Source organism: Euleptes europaea, chromosome 5 (genome assembly GCF_029931775.1).
Source record: "Euleptes europaea isolate rEulEur1 chromosome 5, rEulEur1.hap1, whole genome shotgun sequence".
NCBI lineage: Eukaryota > Metazoa > Chordata > Lepidosauria > Squamata > Sphaerodactylidae > Euleptes > Euleptes europaea.
The window spans coordinates 88,098,691-88,122,211 of NC_079316.1; the positions used below are offsets into that span (position 1 = coordinate 88,098,691).

At 42.6% G+C, this 23,521-nt stretch overlaps 1 protein-coding gene across 4 annotated transcripts in view; it reads left to right on the forward strand.

Moving 5' to 3' along the window:
• Nucleotides 1-20,474, forward strand: part of P4HA1 (prolyl 4-hydroxylase subunit alpha 1) — a 29,788-nt gene extending 9,314 nt beyond the window's left edge. Inside the window, exons 8-14 of one of the 4 annotated variants that reach the window (XM_056849764.1) lie at nucleotides 859-929; nucleotides 11,210-11,309; nucleotides 12,423-12,476; nucleotides 15,263-15,328; nucleotides 16,916-16,984; nucleotides 19,336-19,432; nucleotides 20,144-20,474. In XM_056849764.1, coding sequence (XP_056705742.1) covers nucleotides 859-929; nucleotides 11,210-11,309; nucleotides 12,423-12,476; nucleotides 15,263-15,328; nucleotides 16,916-16,984; nucleotides 19,336-19,432; nucleotides 20,144-20,214 — 528 coding nt within the window. In that variant the 3' untranslated portion in view covers nucleotides 20,215-20,474. Of the gene's footprint in view, nucleotides 1-858; nucleotides 930-3,253; nucleotides 3,325-11,209; nucleotides 11,310-12,422; nucleotides 12,477-12,535; nucleotides 12,594-15,262; nucleotides 15,329-16,915; nucleotides 16,985-19,335; nucleotides 19,433-20,143 lie in introns of all 4 variants that reach the window. The other 3 variants (XM_056849767.1, XM_056849765.1, XM_056849766.1) reach the window with 3 other exon arrangements.
• The last annotated feature ends 3,047 nt before the right edge of the window (nucleotides 20,475-23,521 follow it).

Here is a 23,521-nt window from a genome sequence, read left to right on the forward strand (position 1 = left end):
ATGGCCTGGGGGCAAATTTCTCTTCCTCCCCACTCATGACAAAACCTTTTCCTCATCCTTTTTGCAAATTAACCAGGGAGTTTGACCCCCTTCCTACCTTCTACTCCTAAGGTTGACAGGTGTCCCTAAAGCCAGCGTGGTGTAGTGGTTTGGAGCTGTGGACTCTGATCTGGAGAACCGGGTTTGATTCCCTACTCCTCCACATGAACGGCGGAAGCTAATCTGGTGAGCTGGGTTGGTTTCCCCACTCCTATGCATGAAGCCAGCTGGGTGGCCTTTGGCTAGTCACACTTTCTCAGCCCCACTTAACCTCACAGGGTGTCTGTTGTGGGGAGGGGAAGGGAAGGTGGTTGTAAGCTGGTTTGATCCTTCAGTGGTAGAGAAAGTCGGCATATAAAAAACAACTCTTCTTAAAGAAAATGTTGCCCTAACTGATAAAAGACCTGTGACCCCTCTTACTTCTCAGTGGAAGGGGTATCTTCTACATTTGAGCCAACTCCAGTAAGAATGTCAGATACCTACTATAAGTTGCCCAACTTCATCTTTAATTGTACAAGAAAATCCAATGGCTTTATCCACATTTACTATTGATTTTTACCATAACTGTCCAGTAACTGTCAGAAGTAGCCTGCTGCTTCAAGCTCGGTTCAGGTGAGTCTCATTACTGTGTGCTACAAAAAATGCAGTGCTAGCCTGGCAGGGACCATAGTATCGTGCATGATGCTGTTTTGTCGCTTCACATAGGGAAAAGGAACTTAACCAGGGCCAGAGCTCCATTGTAGGATTCTGAATGGTCGGATTGATGTGATGCGATATATGCGTTGTAATGCAATTGTTCTTGATTGGTTCGCTTCACAGCTGAGGCGAGCCACCATTTCAAACCCGGTAACGGGAGTCTTGGAGACTGCACATTACAGAATTAGCAAAAGGTAAGACTTCATATGCCATACGTTCTGTCTCCAAAATGAGTGCCTCTCTGGTGCTTATTTGGGGAGACAGTGGCCAGAAAAAATGCTAGTTAAAAGTTTTATGGTCCATCTTTTTGCTATTAGCAAGTATTGTAACAAACTGTTACTGCTGAGTTTGTCAGATTCTTCTCCTAACCAGAGGTTCTGTTCTTGTTGGCCTGGTATATCTGTTTCAAAATGTTTGGGAGTGCTTTTTTGGGGGGGTGACGTTCTACTTTTTCTCCCACCCACCCCTTTCCTACCTTCTGTTGTATTATCTTTTTCTATCCAAGTGTGTCAGGAAACATACTGGTTTAGAGGTGTTCTTGAAGAATATCCTACAAGGCCAGCATTGGCAAGCAGATTCACTAGTAAGTTAAGCTCTTAGCTTCTCTGTAGTTTACATATATTAGAAGCAATCTTGGGTAGGCTAGGCTGTATATTAGCTAGAGGCTACGTATATTAAAGGATGAAAAGCATCCTTTGAGAGCCAGTGTGGTATAGTGGTTAAGAGTGGTGGTTTGGAGCAGTGGACTCTAATTTGGAGAACTGGGTTTGATTCCCCACTCCTCCACATGAGCGGCGGATGCTAATCTGGTGAACCGGGTTGGTTTCCCCACTCCTCCACATGAAGCCAGCTGTGTGACCTTGAGCTAGTCACAGCTGTCTCCGATCTATCTCAGCCTCTCCTACCTTACAGGGTGTCTGTTGTGGGGAGGGGAACAGAAGGAGATTGTAAGCCAGTTTGATTCTTCCTTAAGTGGTAGAGAAAGTCGGCATTTACAAGCCAACTCTTCTTCCTCATCTTCTGCAGAACTAGTGATTTCTTCTTGTTTGCAAGCACAATTTTAAAAATCCATGAGTGACACTGTTCAGAGCTGAATTGGCTGTATCATTAAATCCATGAGTTTGACATAATTAGTGGGAATCTGCAAGACTTGTGGGGAAATCTCCTCACGGGGGCAACCTGAAGGGGTGGGGGTCTTGCTTGCCCACTGTCTCCTGTGCTCTGCCTGCCCCTCACTGTTTCCTCCAATCCCTCCCCTTCACACAGCTCTGCCCACCCATCTGTCCTGCTCCCCACCACTGAAGGTAATGGCAGCAGTGGGGGGGGGGGCGGGCGGTGGTGAGCGGTGGCTCCTGCCCCTCCCGCCACATCTACAGCATACTCACTGGGAGGGGAAATCTCACTCACCTGCCCTCTCTCCCATTCTGCTTGCCTGCTGTTGGCTGCTGGTTCCCGTATCTGTCCCTCCCTGCCACGCTTGTTACCCATCCTCCACCCGCCGTGGCTCCTGCCCTCCCTTTCTTGCCTGCAGCAATGTCTGTGCCTATCTGGCTGAAGCAGCGGCTCCTCCCTCCCCACTATCCAGCCGCACACCATGAGGTGGATTGAGGCCTTGGGGGCAGCAGAAGAGCAATGTCTGTGCAAGCGTGGGCACCGTTCCTCTGTTCTAGGGTAAATTTGCTTCCTCCCCTTTTTAAGTTTTCATATTCTTATGCCAACCTGAAAAGTCCACCAAGTTTGAAGAAAAATCTCCCTTCTCTCTACATGTAACTCATCCTCAGATTTAAGAACCTGCACACGTGACCATGTTGACAACTAGATATATTGATGATGTATCACAGTTGTATTTTGCCCCTCCCTTCAGGACCTCAGGGCAGTCAATCCATTTTTATTTTTACATATTGTGATAGATGGCAACTGCCCCAAGGTTTTCTGGTGAGCATCATGACTGATCAGGGATTTGGACCTAGGCATGCCTAGCTAAAATCTAGCCTCTAATCATGACAGTATGTTGGCTCTGGCTAGATGCTAATCTGGAGAAGGGCTCAACTCAGTCATTTCTGTTTGGTTTGATGAATGATGTTTTCCGCTGATTATTTTAGCAGGTTTACAAATTTTAGTATTGCATTATTTGAACGTATGTGTCAGCTAGTAAACACGAAGTTTCAGAAAAGTCTCTCTAATATTTTTGTATGAATTCAAAAAACAAACCCGAAGTACCAAAGGCCAAAAGAACATTTAACTTCTGGGTACTGAGAAACTTTCTGGGAAACTCGGCGTGCAAGGGCTTTGCATAAACTTTCCACTTGGGGGGAAAAAGTGAAAGGACAATCTAACCAAATTGACTGAAACAATTGTGATTAATTGGGAACTGGCAGTAGTAGCAGCGGCTACTGTAATCCTCTTAAAGATGCTAATCTGAGCATTGCATACCATCCAGACCAATCGGAACCCCTCTCTGTGGCTTGGCCCAGAAGCTTGCTATCAGAGTAAGCCCTTGTCCTTTCTCTTTTTGTAGCTGAGCCGAGCTACTGTACATGACCCTCAGACTGGGAAACTGACCACAGCCCATTACCGAGTCTCTAAGAGGTAAGGGGACAATGGTATGTCTAAACTGTTACAACGTCTCTCTTTGTGGCTGCTTGTGTCAAACTTAGTGTGGGTTTCTGTTTTGGTTGTTTTTTGCCAGATTGCTAAAAGCAGGGAAGATAAAAGGTTAACTCCTCGGATAAAAGATTAATGCTTGTTCAGTAAGGGGGGGGGGGAGTCTGCAAATTTAAATTGCATAAGTAAGCTTCCATAATAAATTTAAATTCCTTAAGCGTTTTTAAAGCATGCACTTCATTCTCAACTGTTGAAATAAGCATGGTACATGTTCCTAGAAGGAGCTAGAAAGGATTTTGAAGTGTAAGAATGTGTCACTGGCCACCAAGACTAGATTAATTCATGCCATTGTATTTCCTATTACTATGTATGGGTGAAAGCTGGACAGTGAAGAAAGCTGATAGGAAGAAAATAGATTTCTTTGAAATGTGGTGTTGGAGGAGAGTGTTACGGATACCGTGGACTGCCAAAAAAACAAATCAGTGGGTTTTAGATCAAATCAAGCCTGAACTGACTCTAAAAGCTAAAATGACTATACTGAGGCTATTGTATTTTGGTCACATCATGAGACGACAAGAGTCACTGGAAAAGACAGTCATGCTAGGAAAAGTTGAGGGTAGCAGGAAAAGAGGAAGACCCAGCAAGAGATGGATGGACTCAATAAAGGAAGTCACAGCTCTCAATTTGCAAGATCTGAGCAAGGCTGTCAAAGATAGGACATTTTGGTGGACATTGATTCATAGGGTCGCCATGAGTCGGAAGCGACTTGGTGGCACTTAACACACACACACACATGTTCCTTGTTAATCTGAATTATTTCAGAACTACCAAATTGCTGGATCCAAGTGAAAAGGGTACATACCATCTGCTCGCCTTTACTACTGTGTCAGGATTTCTGTGTTAATTTTTAAAAGCCGGAAGAACAGTTGTGCTAAAGATAGCTTCCTGGTTCAGAATCTATTCTTGAATGATGAGTGCAGTGACTGCAGTCCTATGCAAAGTTACTTGAGTCCTAGCCTGCTGAAATCAGTGGGCTTTAGACTGCATAAGATTGCACTGAAAATATACTGGTGCCATTACCTACGTATTTTTTGTAACACATAACAGTAAAAACTACTGTTTATGCCAAATATCCAAATTATGTTTATTGGCCCAAGAAACTTATTTTAGTGAGATGCTGCCATTATTGTTCAAGTATTTTTTATCATTTAAAAAACAAAACAAAATTTGACCACTAGAAATTCTGCTCAAAAAATGTGACATAAGCAGCCCCCCAGATGTCTTTACTAATATAAATATGTTCGAAATCCCAGCTTCTACATCAAATATGTGTGATATTGAAGTCATCTACAGGACCTAAGATCCTCTTGAAAGATGCTGGTTTGTACCCTGAAACTCCTTGTTCAGCCGTGTTAGAAGCCTTCCTCCAACATAAGAGGCTGTCGTGTTAGAGAAAGGCTACTTGAACCAGAGAAGGGTTTCAAACTTGACTGAGCAGTGTGGTGAGATGCAAGCCAGCATATTTTTGAGACAAATGGCGTGGAAGAGAACACCTGTGTCACAGACTAAGTTTGGAAAGTGGTCTTGAGGTGTTTAATGAATCTGCAGTTCATTTCATTCGTCTGTTGCAAAACCTGTAAAACGGTTATATGGCATAATTATATACTTCTTAATAGGGTTACGGATTCCGTAGAACAGTACAGCTTGTGTGTTCCAATCGCCACTCTGATATAAGGCCCAAATAGAGTTTTTAAAGCCCAGCCTTTAATAGCAAAATTACTTTTAAAGCTAGCATTGTTTTGTAGAGGCAGAGACAGGCAGCCTAGAACTTCTGGGATTTTAGCATAAAAATACACTTCAAGAATAGTCTGGCAAGCAGGTGTTGTTTTACAACGGCTGATTAATAGCATGGTAGACGTTTTGAAAACTCTGAAGATTTTTTTCACCTGCAATTAATCTCTAGCAGCTTGCTAAAACAGAAATGCACTTTTCGCCCTCTCTCCTCTCTCCTCCTTGCTCTGTATGCAGCCCTCTACCAATTGCAGAATCAGACTGACTATTAGAGGTACATCCCCTTACTGTTAGCTATGGTCACATGATCTGGTTGCCAGATGAGAAAGCAAAACCATTTGGGATGTATGTTTTGACAGTTCAGTTTAAATCTGTTCTCTTTTTTTATGTAGCTCTGTGAGAAGCTACAGAAGCTGTGCAAACCCACAGCAATAATACGAGGCTAAGTTTCCAAAATCAATAAATGACCTTGGTAAAGAAATTCTGCCTCCCTCAAGGATGGTTGAATGATCTCTCGATTCTAGCTAGGCCACTTTTCCAGGGACCAAAATAGTGCCTCTTGTATTTATAAGAGAGGCCGGCTTCCCCCTCTCAAACATTCCTAGCACTTTTTCCTAGCTAGCACACTTCCACATTATAGCATGCCTGTACTTATGAGGAAGCTACTGTTCATGCCGAAGTACGTGGCAGGAGATACAAAGTGGCATTTAGCCAGCGCTGGTAGCTGTGCATTGAGCAATACCAGAATAATTCGGTCAGTCTGACACAAGCTTCAAGGAAATGGCTACTGCTAATATGTTTTTAAGATAGAGGAATTGGCCACAATACATGTAGTGTTTCCTCCCCAGGCAAACTCCTCCTTTATAAAGGAGTTTTCTTGGACTATGGGGTTGTCTATTTCCTTTAGTGAAATGCATGCCTTTTGCAATACTTGTAAAGATATGGGAACACTTCAAAATAAACCAGTAGTTTTAGAAAGCTTTGGTAGGAATATGCCAAACCTTAGGTGGCTCCTGCAGTGGCATGAAGGGAAAAGTACCTTAGGCTGGTACTCTCCTGGGAGTAAGCCCCATGGAATCAAAGGGGCCTTACTTCTGAGCAGACCTGCTTAGGATTGCTCCCATACTCATATATATATATATATTTTTCCCCCAGAAACTGAGAATATTAGAAATATATTGATGCCTTTTAAACAAAATTGGAGTTTTGGTATTTATCTGAGAAGTTTTGATGCGGCCAGTGGGAGTAATAAAACTACACAGCGTTAGCTGAGACTGACACTGAAGATTATGTTACTTTCCATATGTTACTTTGAGCTGAAATCAAAAGTGTTGACAAGTGGTCTTCCTGCGAAAGGAAGCGCAAACCTCATCCCTTCCGTTACTCTTTCTGATGAGTGCAAGGTGGATGCGTGGACCTGAAGCAAAAATAAGCATCTAATGAGTATGAATCGAAAACATTTCACAAATAAAGGCTTATGTCTTGCCATTTTACTCAGCTAAATCTGAAGCCTTGGAGAGGGAAAAGATAGAATCAAAGACTTGGGAGGGGCCAGACAGGCCATCAACCCCCTGCTCAATGCAGGATCAGCCTAGAGCATCCCTGACAAGTGCTTGTCCAGCCTCTGCTTAAAGACTGCCAGTGAGGGGGAGCTCACCACCTCCCTAGGTAGCCGATTCCACAGTCGAACAACTCTTACTGTAAATTTCCCCCCCCCTAATATCCTAAGATCAGACATACTGTGCCTATTTAAAAATATTTCTTTATCTTCTTTCTGACCATGGAAATTCTCAAGGTGGTTTGTTTAAAATAAAATATTTAAAAAAGACTTCCAGGACAATATAATGGCGCTCAGTAAACACAATTGCTGTACAGATGAAGGAGCTAAAAACTTGGGAAGACTAATTGGCATCTAAAATTATGAAAAGATGAAAAATGTGGCGGAACTAATCCCTGAGGGAGAAATCCAGAGCTGCAGAGTAATCCCAACTCCATAATTTTTCAAAACAATGTCTTGCAGAATTGAAAGTCTACAACAGGCCACCTCCACCCGGGAAGGGGAGAGTTCAAATGGGAGAAGCATTGCCTGAGATGTGTTCGGTCAAGCAATTTTGGGGTTTTACTGGCCTTGAGCAGCACCTTGAATTGGGTTCAGAAGCAGTTTGGCAACTAGTGCAAGTACACACTATGCAGAAGCTGGTCCTTGGCTTGAGGAGGGAAAGGAGAAAAAGGAGTTGTTCTTGCCATTGTGTGGATTAGTCCAGTTTCCTTAGCCAGGTATTGTTCTCATTGCAATGTGTTATAGTGAAAGCTGGATTTTGATGCTGTTAAGAGTCAGAGTATGAGATGGACAAATAATTTACTGAATCTGCAGTATGGGGAACAGAACAAACCTATTCATACTTAAACAAAGTAGGTCTTCTTAGTGAGTGTAATGGATTAGCTTGATGGCTAATCCATGCAATGTGCATTACATGTTATGCATAGAATATGTATAGCTTCTTAATCATTATAAAACTCATTTAGCTCACTGGGATTATTTCAGTATTCAGGAGTCTGATGCCATGGTTAATCCTTCAAATAACTATAGACGCTTTTCTTGTGGACTCTTTATATTGGAATTTTTTTAAAAAATCTGCTTGTGTGTGTGTGTGTTAAGTGCCGTCAAGTCATTTCCGACTCATGGTGACCCTATGAATCAATGTCCTCCAAAGTGTCCTATCCTTAACAGCCTTGCTCAGATCTTGCAAACTGAGGGCCATGGCTTCCTTTATAGAGTCCATCCATCTCTTGTTGGATCTTCCTCTTTTCCTGCTGCCTTCAACTTTTCCTAGCGTTATTGTCTTTTCCAGTGACTCTTGTCTTCTCATAATATGTCCAAAGTACGGCAGCCTCAGTTTAGTCATTTTAGCTTCTAGGGTCAGTTCAGGCTTGGTTTGATCTAAAACCCACTGATTTGTTTTTGTTTTTTGGCGATCCAGGGTATCTGTAACACTCTCCTCCAACACCATATTTCAAAGGAATCTACTTTCTTCCTATCAGCTGTCTTCATTGTCCAGCTCTCGCACTCATACATAGTAATAGGGACTATGATGGCATGAATTAACCTGATCTTGGTTGCCAGTGACACATCCTTACACTTCAGAATCTTTTCCAGCTCCTTCATGGCTACCCTTCCCAGTCTCAGTCTCCTTCTGATTTCTTGGCTGCTGATCTATCTACTATTAACAATGGCTCTAAGTCTGACCATTCTTTTTCTAAATGTCCTGATTTTGGTCATATGTTCTTTGAGATTCTGTAATCAATGGTAGTTCCTTATACTATTGATTCAGACTAGAGATTCATTGAGGTGCCTTGGAAAGGGGGTGTGTGGGGACGGAGAGGGAGGGAGGGAGAGGGACAGAGACAGACAGAAACGAGAATAGGGAAGATGTGAATTTTTAAAACTTGTCAATATGATGTATTTCTACAAGTGATCTGTGGTCCTTGATGGTTGGCTAAGTTTCCAAACTTCTAGTTTTGGTTACTTATGTATTTTCAAGGCACACAAATAGTGAAAATTGGTCATTAGTGTTACTAAAGCTGACAACCGTCGGGCAAATCAAGATTTTTAGTAGCAAAGGGACAGAGTTGCCACCACCTCTCTGGCTGGATTCTTCTGCCTTTAACAACTGTATGACATGCATAAATCCAGCCAGTACTACTTCTCATGATGAGAAAAGCTTCTTGAGATTAATTCTTGTATGTCAAGAAAAATATGAGGGTAGATGGAGAATTTTAGCAGTAAAAGGGGAACTGTGAAATGGAAAGCATGTGCATACAGAGTTTGTGTGGAGAATAGCTACTAAAATTCAAAATACAGGTTGGAATGAAAAGTGGTGGTAGTGAAATAGTGGCTTCATCAGAAATGAAAAAGATCTTGGTCAGAAAGAGAGCCAAACTCCTTATGCAGGTTTTCCAGTTTCAGTTGTTGTTTTCCTTTATAAACATATACTGCTTCTGGAAGCTGCTTTTTAAACAAGAGTAAAATGCCCACCTCAGTAGGAGATAAAGTCCAGTCTTGGGAGGAGCTGCAAGTCTGTAAAAAGAGCTACAGTTATAACAAATATAATTATAACATATATAAGTCATCCTTTTGATTGAGGATTGCTGATTGCCAAAGCTATGTTGGGTGGGACAGGCAAACCTTTTATTTTCTTCAGCCTCATTTCAACCCCATTACCAGCTTATTTTCACCTTTATTGAGATAAATGTACCACAGAAGTCTGAGTTAACCCATCCTCTTACTGTATATTTTGTACAGCTGTGTGGCTGTCCTCCAGTGTGCTTAATCCAGTTGTTCCTGCCAACTCTTTAGTACAGAGGGAGGAATTCTGAATGCTCTCCTAGCATAGAGAGGATTCTTTATTTTTACAGGCTTCAGGACCAACCGCTAAATCCATGTACTTAGGGTTCAGGTACACACCATGATGTGAAAGGAAGCAAAATAGTGCCTTGAACACAAGGGGGACTGCTGTGACCAGAGGCATTGTGATGGCATTGAAGATCTTATGTAGCGCATTAAGGAAATAAGTTATGGAAATGGCCTGGGAAATACTCTGCCTAAAGCATTGGTCAGATGCAGCGGATTTCCTCAGTGCAATCATAATGTGCTTGCTTGTGCCTGCAATCACACAGAGAGAAAAAAACAGGTTGGGGGGAAGGAGCTTGAGGCTCAGTGGTAGAAGGTCCAAGTTCAGTCCCCTGCATCTCCAGTTAAAAGGAGGATCAAACTGTAAGCAATGTGAAAGACCTCCACCTAAGACCCTAGAGGGCCACAGCCAGTCAGAGCAGACAGTACTGACTTTGATGGACCAATGGTTTGATTTAGTAAGAGGCAGCTTCATGTGTTCAATTGCGGCAGGTCCAATAAATAAAAACGTTGATGTGAATTGTTGCAGGATTGTGTTGCAGTATGTGTGATGCCACTTCTTGTTCACATGTTCCTCCATGCAATTGTTGTTGTACACTAGTCAAGGAAGATTGCTTTGAACAAGTTCAGGAGTGTTGTGGCTCAGTGGTAGAGCATCTGCTTTGCATGCAGAAGGTCCCAGGTTCAATCCTTGGCATCTCCAGTTAAAGGGACTAGGCAAGTAAGTGATGTGAAAGACCTCTGCCTGAGACCCTGGAGAGCCACTGCCGGTCAGAGTAGACAATACTGACTTTGATGGACCAAGGGTCTGATTCAGTATATAGCAGCTTCATGTGTTCATGTGACGTGGGAGCCAGCAGATTAAGCAGGTTGTCCAGGAAAACACCACCAGAACTCCTTGCTACTAGAAAAGCAGTGCTTGTTTATTTTACAGTGCACAGGTATAATACAAACTCCTCTTCCACTCATAGCATCCCGACACACAAGCTTCCATTCTATACAGCTTTATACAATATGCCATCTCAGGCAACCAATCACAGTAGATGTTAAGTCATACACCTGTTGCTAGTACATTGCATCAGCCATCTGGCCCAAACCGGTTCTGGCCAGATCTCTCAGGCTATCCAGGGACTTTCCAGACTTAAGACATCATTACAGATCTACTTGATCTCAGTGCTAATCTGACAGCCTTGCATCTCTGACAGTATAAACTGGCCAGTTGGTGATAATTATAAGTCTGGGGTCCCAAACCTTGAACCTGTGGGCCCTTTTGGAAATTCTGAGAACAGGTAGTGGGTGCCACAACAAAACCAATGCTATGGGGGTGGGTAGGACTAATCATACATAATTGTATAGCATTCTCCTATAATGGGGGCAGCTATTCCCAAGGGGGTGCTCCCTGCCAAAGGGAGGTGATGCCTCCTGAGCTCTTCTGAAGCACTTCCTACTCTAATGAAATAGAGGAATGCCTGGGTTGGCTTCTTGCTTAGGGAAGAAGCAGGTAACCATGCTGGGGAATCTGTGTGAAAAACAGAAAATAGTAATCACGCCAGTTGCCACTTTTTGGCTAAGTGTTTGCCTGTAGATTTGGGGGGGGGGACATTTTAAAAAGTGTTATTAGTATTTTGGAGCGTGCTGTTGAAGAATAACATCTCATTTCATATTTAGTGCCTGGCTGTCTGGATATGAAAATCCTATAGTGGCTCGTATTAATACAAGAATACAGGACCTAACAGGACTGGATGTCTCCACAGCAGAGGAGCTTCAGGTGAGCTGTAAAACAAAAATATAAGCATGACCAGCCAAGCTAACTTTGTCCGATATAAGAAATTTAAAAAGGCCAAAATCCCCCACACTTACCAACATGAGATCTTTTTGAGGTTTGAATTTATTTTGCTGCTGAAATGTTTGACGTAATACCATTCTCTAGGGGAGTAGCCAAGGTAGTCCATCACACGAAAACAAAACTGTCTTGTGGCACCTCAAAAACTAACTGATTATGGCATATACTTTTATGGACTTTTTCAGGTTAGTCTTTAGGAGATGCCAAGACTGTTTTCTGTGTTTAATCTCATACTATTCAAATATTTCAGGATGTACCATTTTGTGCTTTTCAGGAGTCCCGGTTGGCAGGCTTGCAGGGGTCCCAGTTCAGTTAACCTTCAACCTCGCTTTTAAGTCAGGTCCTGCACTTAAGAGAAGTAGAAGGTAGACCAGTGAAGGGCTAACTGCATGTTACATGTAACCAATGAGAAGCAGCTCTGGGACAGAAGAATACTGAGTGGAGAAGCATCGGGGGTTACATTTAAACTTTTCGCCGTTGCAAAGTACATCTCCCCCGATGGCTTCCCTTTCTTTTTTTGTCATTCATATGGAAATCCATGTGGGAACATTTGGACCACAGCAGTGGCAGGCAAGGAAAGGATTAAACACACACTCCGCTGTTTCTCTGTCCAAAATCCCTTCTTGCGAAGTGGCATTTCATTTCCTGCCAGTTGCACATTTAGCATGTGTTTCCGCCAATATTTCAGCATGTAGTCAAAAGGCCAGAAAAGGATCCCAGTTCAGAGTTTCTAGGTGAGTAAAAGTAGCACAGAGGATTTTAAAAATGTTAAATAGGAAAATGGGGGTCAGTCATAGTAGATTTTTAAATATTTTAAGAGTGCGTCTGTGTGGCCAGCTGCAGTGGAAGGTCCAGCTGCTTTGCTTAACTTTCTGCCGTACTTGCATGGCTGAGCTCAAATCAGTGGCACTGTGAAAAAGCATGGGTCTGTCTTAAGTGATGCCACTTTCTGTCAGCAAAGCTTCACCGTAGATTACAGGCAGCAACTTTCTCTCTTTGTGGGTGGTTTATTGTGTATTTGTGCTTCTTCCACCGTAGGTAGCCAACTACGGCGTAGGAGGCCAGTACGAGCCTCATTTTGATTTCGGAAGGGTAAGTCTTCCTCTGCCCTGCCTTCGCGGCTTCACATGTACTGTGTTTCTTTCTTCCAGGTAGCAAATTATGGAGTGGGAGGACAGTATGAGCCCCACTATGACTTTGCTCGGGCAAGTAAAGAGATGAGTGAACAAAAAAGCCTGGTGCTTCTCAGCCTGTGGCACAAATGATTGATTTACTGTTTGCGTTAAAATTCAGACTGTCAAATCTTCTAATCTGGATGAATGGATAATGTTCTTCTAAACCACCATTTGAACATTGGATCTAAACAGAATAGCAAGAAAAAGCCAACAAAACCTTACATTGAGAATGCTGTTAATCAAAGGAAAAGATAAAAGGTGTTGTTCGGTAAAAATTGTAGCTAGCACCCTTGTAGTAATAATGGTACCCTTGTGGTAACCTTACGTGGCAAAGTCAACCACTTAGAGTGGTGTTTAGATTTCTTTTCCCCAAAAAACGAGTAGATAGTCTTTGGGTACCTGTGGATAGGGATTGAAATCTCCGAAACTGCAAAAGTTTAAATCTGTTTTAAGTTGTTGCACAAAGCAAAAGATCCAAATGATTTTGAAATGCCAGGTTCTCTTCATCTCTCTGTATCTGCTTGCACTTATTTCTGGATGATGTATCTGAAATTCTTCAATGAAAGGCTGCAAGGAATAAGATAGTTGAACTCAGATGGTGGTTTACAGGGCACTTGTGTATCATTTAACTAATCTTCCGTTAACACAACATAAGATCATGGTTTGTTCCCTCTCCCTTTGGTATTATTTTTTGCTAATGATTTTGTAAAATTCTAGCTGGACTCAGAATGCTACAAATTATTAACAGTTTTTATCTGTTTGCATGAAAGTAATTTCTGCGCTGTTTTAATTTACTTAAAGTAGTAGTCCACCGTATCATGTTTGGGAGGTGCTGGAGACTTTTCAAGCCTGTACATGTGAAAACAATTAGGCTTGACCAATGGGGAAAAGTTTCTCTTGTAATTCTAGGGATAAAAATGGCTGTGCTTTTAAGAAAGCATGTTGTTTGCCTTGGCACGGATCATTTAAGCTGCCAAGTATATTTTAAAGATTTTGGTCATCTTGGGCTGCATTTGGTGGCCAGGGAATGAGTGCTGTCGGGTGGTTACCTTTAAGGGATTTTCAGGCAAGTCTTCTGTTCTTCTAATGAATGAGATGATGTTTCAGCATCAGAGAATCCTTTTGCCCCAAGAGCTTGCACTATTTAAGAAGATGACTTGCTACAAACAGTGATGTCTGGCTCATCTTGTTTATTTACCACTTTCATGGGCTTTGAGAGAGAGAGAGAGAGAGAGAGAGAGAGAGAAATACGCTGCCACAGAATTATTGCTATAACCATATTTATTTCCAATATTTTAACCTTTTCTTCTGCAAAGCAAGACTCAAAGCAGCTTCTAAAACCATCAACCATGTAAAAGCACAGTAAAATAAACAGTCCCTCTACTACTGCATACATATATTTCAGCCAGATATTTCAAATCAGGAACCTACTACTCCTAGATTGTCAAAGCACTCTTATACAATTTCGCCTTACACAACTTCTTAAACCTTTTGAGGGTAGGTGCCTAGGGCTTTGGGGTAAGGCACACAGCACAAGGTGGCAGCTCCTTTTCAGGCTTGAACTGCCAGGGGGCGGCTATGAATAGGTAGAAGAATCCAGCCCTTCCTGGCAGGTTCTCCCCTGACAAATGGTAATTGTGTCAGGCTGTGAAAATTAGAATAGCAGACCAGACCTCAGTAACAACTTAAGTATAGAGTCCAAATCTCATTCCTGTTGGCTCATTCCATATATACAGATGTGGGTTGGCAAATTTAGTTAATGTTGTAGAAATATAGATAGAAGTCTGACATTGGAATCTTAAGCAGAGTTACACCCTTCTAAGCCCACTGGCTTGTATTAAGTAGTGAAAGGATAGCAAATTGTTCAGGTAGCATCACTGTTGTCAGTTTGATACTTGGATGTATCCTCTACTGCAGAGGTTCCCAAACTGCTCCATGGAGCACATGGTGCTCCGCAAAACATCTCCTAGTGCTCCATGAAGAGATTGAAAAGAAAAATACTACTCTCATTCGATTTAGTATATAGGTGCTAGGTGCAAATTAGTGCTCCGTGATGAGTTTCTCTCCTGAAAAGTGCTCCATGACTCAAAAAGTTTGGGAACCACTGCTCTACTGAGTAGAAACAGGATTGAGGAAGTTGAATGCAAGCCATCTGAAACTCATAGACTTGCAGTACACTACAGAAAGAATTCTTCATGTACCTTCTAAGAAATCTTCCCCCCCCCCCACTTATAATTGTTGGTCTAGAGGCCTGCTCAAATGTTGTGCAGAAGAAATCTCAACAAGGAAAGGTTCTTGGGTCTCATTCACACCTACTTCTCCATCAGTGGTTTTGGTCCAGACTGTGTTCCATAGATTGGGCATTCTTAGGAAGAATGTGGGTTTCCAGTTGCAGCATCAGGGTGGGTCATCTAAACATAATGCCAGGTTTGAGATTTCTCTCCAGTTAGTAATGGCTGAGTAGGCACCAGAAGCATACTTGGCACTAAGAACTTTCTGCATTGTTGTACTCAACTGCTGAAATGACTGATCACTTGACTTAACGGATAACATGTTTGATTCTTTTTTCATATAACATCTTCTAATTTTTCCCTTTCCATTTCATAACTTCTGAAAATGATTTTGTTCACAAATGTCTGTGTCCTAGCTTGGAGGCTGTGTATCAAATATATAGTCATACTTCATTTTGTTATTTATACTTAGAAAGATGAACCAGATGCCTTTAAAGAACTAGGCACAGGCAACAGAATTGCTACATGGCTATTCTATGTAAGTAAAATGCATTTTCATGGTGGGTGTTGTGGTGTGGAATGGTTGATGAGTATTGAAGACATAAAACATAAGAAAGGCCCTGCTGGATCCTTTACATTTTGTGCCAGTTGTATTTACGGCACCCTAGTTCTTTAGATTATTGATTTATTTTCTTTTTAAAAATAAAGTGTACAGCTCAGGAGGAACGACGAGTTGAGTCCAGTAGCACTTGAGAGACCAACAAGATTTTTGGGGTATGAGCTTTTGAGATCCAAAGTTCCCTTCAACAGATCATCTGACAAAGGGAGCTTCGATTTGCAAAAGCTCATGCCCCAAAAATCTCGTTGGTCTCTCAAGTGCTTCTGGACTTTATTTTAACTGTTCTGCTGCAGAGCAACTCGGCCACCCTCTGAAACCAACTCAGGAGGGAGTGTGGCTGCCTATGTATCCTGCTTTGTACCTTCTCTGTCTTTGTGATGCAAGGCTCAGGGACTGCTCAGTCAGTCAGTTTGTGCCTGCCATCTGTTTAGAATTTAGACTGCCTAACAATTATTTAGTTCCTGGGGCGAAAGTTTGCCCTGATCCCCAGTGTGCTAGTGGCAGAGGCCGTGGTCCCATTCCAGCACCGCCCCTCTGTGGCATCCAAGCAGGCCACCCAGTGGTGTCATGCAGGGCAGGCAGAAAGGGCTTAAGAGGGAGAAGAGAGAGTGCAGAATATTCTACGGTATACTGGTGTGTCATTTCCATAGACTGTAATGTCAGTTGTGCCTGTCCTGAAGTGTTTTATAGGCCCTATTCAGATTACCGTTCTAAACCGGATGTCATCCGTTGTTGGCCCGTTTTGGAATAAAGTGATACAAAGATGGGTGTTCATACAGCTCATTTCAATCTCTCTATGAGCCGTCTCTAAAAGCACTCTGGTTAGTTCAAACAGCCCTGCAGTTGTTTTCCTGCCTTTTTTGCCGGTGCGTTCTTCTTTGGCTTTTAAAAAAAACATTCTGAGATTTGCGTTGTAGCACTACAGCACTACAATACAAATCTCAGAACGTCAAAAAAAAAAAAAAACCGGAAAAGACCGCATCGGCAAAAAAGGCAGGAAAACAATTGCGGTCCTTCCCAAAGCGCTCCAGGCAGTTCAAACAGCATACTGGAGTGATTCAGAGGTGCATGGAAGAACAAAAAACGGTTGAAAGCAGTTTTCATAAAAAACGGCTCAGCCTCGCGTTGTGAATGGGACACAAGCGGCTTTGTCTGAAAAAAAAAATCCGCTAGCAGCCGGGAGCCAAACCGGTTGTGTCTGAACTGACACCAAAAAATCCATTAGCAATCTGCTGCTCAAACGGATTTTAAAGGCAGTTTGACTAGGCCCATGATGTCTAGTATGAGGATGGGTCTGATGTTTCTTTTTAGATAATTTGGTCTGCCTTGATTTTCAAAATTTCAGCAGCAAAGTGATTGTGATCTCTACAAACTGTGCTATAGTGGTCCATGTTTGGAAATATGCGGCAGACGGTTTTTCAGTACTACTGTAGATCTTTTTGGGATTAATATTTGATCATGGCCAAACTTTGTTTATCTAAATGGATCACGTCTTCCATATTGCAGATGAGTGATGTGTCAGCAGGGGGAGCGACTGTATTTCCTGAAGTAGGAGCTAGCGTTTGGCCAAGGAAAGTAAGTAGAATTGCATACTGTTTCTTCTGTTTAAAAACCTAGTTCGGGTAACATTTTTTGAAACTGACATGTAATACTACAGATCTTTCACACAGAAGAGAGGCTAGCAGTACAATCCAAAGAAAGCTTTCCTGGGAGTAAGCCCCATTGAATAGATCTTAGTATGATCTAAGTAGACCAGCTTAGGGTTGCTCTCTAGGAGTGCAATCCTAAGGACATTTTCTTGGGAGTAAGCCCTACTCAATATAATGGGACTTTTACTTCTGAGTAGAGCTACTTAGGGAGCAATTCTAAGTGTACTTGATGATTATAATTAGGAGGGGTAAGAAATACGGATGGCCACAACTGTGCTAAAGTATACTGTAAGGCTTCCAGTGCAGATTTTGGAAGCAGTCATGGATTCCTGAGAATGACAAAAACTGCTTTTTTTGGTTCTTGTAGGTTATCCGGGCTGTGTAACCGTGGTCTTGGAATTTTCTTTCCTGACGTTTCGCCAGCAACTGTGGCAGGCATCTTCAGAGTAGTAACACTGAAGGACAGTGTCTCTCAGTGTCAAGGGTGTAGGAAGAATAATATATAGTCAGAAAGGGGTTGGGTTTGAGCTGAGTATTGTCCTGCAAAAGTATTGTCCTGTAAGTATCAAGATAATGTGCTAATGAGGGTATGGTATGTTAATATGGAACCATTGTATCCTGAAGTGATCTGTTAATGTGTGTAATCCAAAACTAATCTGTATGGCTATTGTTGAATGTTGTCTTTGTCTGGAGGTTTTTCAGGGCAGGAAGCCAAGCCTTATTCATTCTTAAACTCTCCTCTTTTCTGTTAAAGTTGTGCTGATGTTTATGAATTTCAATGGCTTCTCTGTGCAATCTGACAAAATAGTTGGTAGAATTGTCCAGTCTTTCAGTGTCTTGGAATAAGACCCTGTGTCCTGTTTGTGTCAGTCCATGTTCAGCCACTGCTGATTTCTCAGGTTGGCCAAGTCTGCAGTATCTTTCATGTTCTTTTATCCTTGTTTGTATGCTGCGTTTTGTGGTCCCGATGTAAACTTCTCCACAGCTGCAAGGTATACGATATACTCCTGCAGAGTATATCGTATATACTCCAAGACACTGAAAGACTGGACAATTCTACCAACTATTTTGTCAGATTGCACAGAGAAGCCATTGAAATTCATAAACATCAGCACAACTTTAACAGAAAAGAGGAGAGTTTAAGAATGAATAAGGCTTGGCTTCCTGCCCTGAAAAACCTCCAGACAAAGACAACATTCAACAATAGCCATACAGATTAGTTTTGGATTACACACATTAACAGATCACTTCAGGATACAATGGTTCCATATTAACATACCATACCCTCATTAGCACATTATCTTGATACTTACAGGACAATACTTTTGCAGGACAATACTCAGCTCAAACCCAACCCCTTTCTGACTATATATTATTCTTCCTACACCCTTGACACTGAGAGACACTGTCCTTCAGTGTTACTACTCTGAAGATGCCTGCCACAGTTGCTGGCGAAACGTCAGGAAAGAAAATTCCAAGACCACGGTTACACAGCCCGGATAACCTACAAGAACCAATGAACTCTGACCGTGAAAGCCTTCGACAATATTACTGCTTTTTTTATTTAAAGGTCAGCAGATTTTTTTGCCTTTAGTGCTTCCAAGACAAGCCTGGAAGTATGAGCAATTTGTAACAAACTCTTGGCCTCCAGTAGTTGTCCCTCTGCTTCTGTATGTTTCTCTCTCTCTTTTTATTTTATTTAAAATTGAGTTGCCAGTCCCCTTTTTCCTTTCAGTGATGTCCAAATGAATTCAAACGGAAAGTACAAAATGAAGTTCACAAACTGGGGGTGGGTGGGGCTTGTTTGAAATTTTAGGGTCACGTTTGGCATTTTGGGATTACAGAATCCGTAGGTTTTATAGTGCAGAACACCTTGTAATACAACGCATCGTGACAGCCCTAGTGTTTCCCCCAGTGATGATGCAGATTAGCTGGTAATCATCATGGGCTGAATATTGGGGTGCTTTGTGGCTTGTAAGGATGAAATGCACTGAATGACCTAAAGTGAAATAAGGACATAACGAGAGTATTTTTGTGTTAATGCTGGGAGCTTCCAGAGTTGTCCTCTGTGTTTCAGTGCCATAAAGGCAATAGCTAAGAAAGAGATGAGGGGAACATAGCAATCAGAAGCACTTGGAAACCACAGCAGATGGCAACCATCAGTGGCTTTGCAGCTTCCCTTTGGCTGTCATCCATAGAGCGCCATGCCTTAGCTGTACATTTTTAGAAGTGAAAATTGAGGAAAAATAATAAGTTGATACTTTTGTCTTTTGCCAGGGGACAGCTGTATTTTGGTACAACCTTTTCCCGAGTGGTGAAGGAGACTACAGCACGAGGCATGCTGCCTGCCCAGTACTAGTTGGAAACAAATGGGGTATGTATTCCCCACCTCCTCTTAAGCTTTTCCAGTCCTGTGATATGAAAATTGAGATTTGACAGAATAGACATAGCTGAGAAATTAAGTGTGTTTTATGTATGCAACACAATGTCAATAAAAGCCCCCCCAAAGAAATAACCAGTAAAAAGGGGAATTTTGCGATAGGGTAAAGCTAGTCAGTCCGCTGTGCAAGCATTGGGTCATTACTGATCCATGGAGTGACGTCACATCACAACGTGTACTAGGCAGACCATGTTTACGGGGTGGTTTGCCAGTGCCTTCTCCAGTTGTTTTACCCCCAGCAAGCTGGGTACTCATTTTACCAACTTCGAAAGGACGGAAGGCTGAGTCAGCCTTGAGCCGGCTACCTGAAACCGGGTTCTGTCGGGATTGAACTCAGGCTGTGAGCAGAGCTTTGGAGAGGGAGAGAAAAATCGCATTTGGTTTTAGGCAAGTCCTGCCAGTGAGGTATTACATCATTCAGTGCAGGCTGGTGAGGTTGGCAGATGTTACTGAAAGCATAGATTGCATATGGATGCTAAATTGATTCATACTTCTTTTTTGGATGAAGGGATGTATCCTATCAAGTTCAGGATAGATTTCTGCAAATAATCATTTCAGCACCTAAACAGTCTATTACAAAAGTCAAGCTGATAAGTATTGATTGAATATAGATGAGCATAACAGTCTGCCTTTTTCCCCCTGTAGTATCCAATAAGTGGATCCATGAACGTGGGCAAGAATTTCGAAGACCGTGCACTTTATCAGAGTTCGAATGATGTGGACCTCTCTTTTGGGCTTCCTTTTGTGCAAGCTTCATTTCCCTTCTACATTGCCTTGATTAACTCTGACAGTTTACACTAACTCCCCCGTTCAAGTTTTGTCTCCAGTGCCATCCAACACTTCATTTATGGACAAATACCTTCTTCTCCTTTTTAAAGTGTGGCTAAGATACCAATTTACATGTTTATAGAGAGACTATATTTGATTTTTAATGTCTGAGTTGTCATGACCAAAAATATCTTCTATACAGACACTACGAATTTTGTTTTTGCTGGTGGTAGAATGAATATGGAAAATATGTCCTTAAACAAGGACTTTTATTTGCTTGGAATATTGTATCTGTCTTTTCTACTCTTAATAGCCAGATGTTCATTCCTCTCCCTCCTTTTCTTTTGGCAAGGCCTGACCACTGCTGTAAAACTCTGGACAGAGACTGCAAGCCGTGACTTATGAACAGCAATGGCAAAAATTTCCACTGAAGGCAAAGGGAGTGGAAGGTGGCCCAATAGATAGTGATGCTGTTGCCTTAAAGTGGTTTATTCTTGGTTTGCTTTTGTAGCGCCATGGAAGTTCAGGCACAGCAGGTCTTCCTTGTTTAGTATCTGAACCTGGCTGGTAACTGCAGTAGTGTACTTATGCAATTGCCATGTGCATGTAAACAGGTCAACAAAATTAATGACTGGTATTCCAGATATGATTAATTTTTTAATTGCATAATGATTCAAGTTTGTCCTTTTAAAAAAATTGTTGCTGCTTTCATTGTTTTTTAATTAGTAATAACTCCATGGAGAGACATAAATCATTGTGCCTTAGACCGGGAATCTGAACTTTCAGAAACAATTTGTATGGTGAGAAAATGCACTCTTTTATTCCCAAAATGTCAAACTTTGTTTCCCAACTGAGGTGTTTTGTGACAAAGATGATATATTTATAATACTAAATCTTTGGAAAAAAATTTGTTTTGTGTATATTGATATGTTGTGGATCTTGAATGTGTTCTGACTGTTACTTGCTTTTTAAACTGTCACTGTGTTCACACAAGATGTTTTGAACTCTAGCACACATCTCTTTAAAGATATATTTCTATATTTATGGTGTATTTTAGCCATTTAATTTTTTTGCTTTAGGATTTTTTTTTTGGTAAGAAAGCTGGATAAGAGATTTCCTTTGGAATGCCTGGTATTTCTTTAATGCTTTGTGTCAAATGCAGCCAAATAAGATTTTTTAAAAGATATATCTGATGTGTGGAAATAAGACCAACATGGGTAATTGGGAATTCAGCATATGAATAAGTTGGCTCTTGGCAGTATTTTATCCAGCATCTCAGAGTAGAAATAATGGACAATTGGTACTGGATTGCTGAGAAGGTAGTCGGATGCTTCTTATCTCGCTGAACTAACCTTCCCTGGAGGTTTTTTAACCAGAGGCTAGATGGTCATCTGTCAGCAATGCTGATTCTGTGACCGTAGGCAGATCGTGAGAGGGAGGACATCTTGGCCATCTTCTGGGCATGGAGTAGGGGGTCACTGGGGGGTGGGGGGGTAGTTATGAATTTCCTGCATTGTGCAGGGGGTAGGACTAGATGACCCTGGTTGTCCCTTCCAACTCTATGATTCTCCCCCGAGGCAAGGGCATCTTATGATTGGGTGTTTTCCCGCTGCTTCCAGGAGGCAGGACCAAAGGAAACTTCCTGACTCCTTGGCGGGAAGACCACCCACTATCCCCAGTTTTAGTCCTGCCTTGCTCCGGAGAGCAGCGACCTTCCTTAGCTGTAGCTAATTCTTTAAAAAAAGATTCCTCAGACAGAGTCAGCAAACCCGGTCGGATAAATCCGACAAGTTTGCCAAACCTAACACCCAATGACTCCAGTTCCCCCCCCCCATCGGAGGAAGGCTACAAGGGTTCGCAACAAGGTGGCAACAATCGAACCCCGACAACTGGACTATGCCAATTATCTCCCGGGGTTACCTCCTGGAATTTTCTACCCCACCCCCGGACCGCTTCATTTCTTCCCCACTACCAGCCAAAAGGCAGAAACATCAAAGAACGCTCTAAGCCATTCTCCATCTTCAACAGCTGGCAGCTATAGAGAAGGTTCCAACCCAGGAAAGGTTTCAGGGAGTGTATTCCATCTTTTTTACAGTCCCCAAAGCAAATGGGGACTGGAGAGCAATTTTGGATTTAAAATTTGTCAATCGCAGAATCCTGAAAAAGCGCTTTCGAATGGAAACAATGCGTTCCATTGTGGAATCTCTCCTACCAGGTACCTACATGACGGCACTGGCCCTAAAAGAAGCCTACCTTCATATCCTTATCCATCCTATTCACAGGCGATTCCTCCGCTTTACATATGCCCAGGAACACTATCAGTTCCGGGCACTTCCCTTTGGTCTTTCCTCAGCGCCCCGAGTCTTCTCCAAGATCCTCATCACCATCATGGCAACCCTCAGACAGGAGTCTATCCAAGTCCACCCCTATCTGGACGACATCCTGATATGCGCGCAATCCCGGTACCAGTCCCTGGCGGATACCGCAAGAGTGGCACAGATCCTGCAGGAACACGGATACATCCTCAACTTGGAAAAAAGCTCTCTGGAACCCTCCCAGATCATCATCCACCTCGGAGTCCAGATAAACTCAACCACGAACAGCCTTTCCCTGCCACAGAAAAGAATCCACAAGATAATCATCTTAGCCAGAGCCACTATTCTGAACAGAAGATCCAGTCTGAAGGCGCTAGCAAAACTCATGGGTCACATGGTCTCATGCATAAACATCGTGCCATGGGCAAGATTCCACCTTCACCCCCTCCAGTGGCTGCTCCGACCTTTTCAAAGTCACATCACCCACAAGACACACAAATTAATCCAAGTGCCATTTTCAGTGAAACACAGCCTCCAATGGTGGACCAATCCATCCAATCTCGGCAAGGCCCTGAAGTACCTCCACGAAGATCCGCTTCAAGTCTTCACGGACGCCAGTCTGGAAGGTTGGGGAGCGACTCAACTCCAAGGTAGCGCAAGGTCGCTGGTCGGCGGAGGAAAAGAAGTTCCATATTGACCTCCTGGAGCTTCGGGCAGTTAGGCTAGCATTGCGGGTGTTCACAAGGGACATTCAACACCATCACGTCCTCGTACGCTCGGACAACATGACCACGAAGGCGTATATCAACAAGCAGGGAGGGACCAGGTCCTCTGCCCTTCACCAGGAGGCATCCCTGATTTTCAAGTGGGCACAGACCAATGTACAATCGTTAAAGGCGGAGCACATCAGCGGAATTCTGAACACCCAAGCGGATTGGCT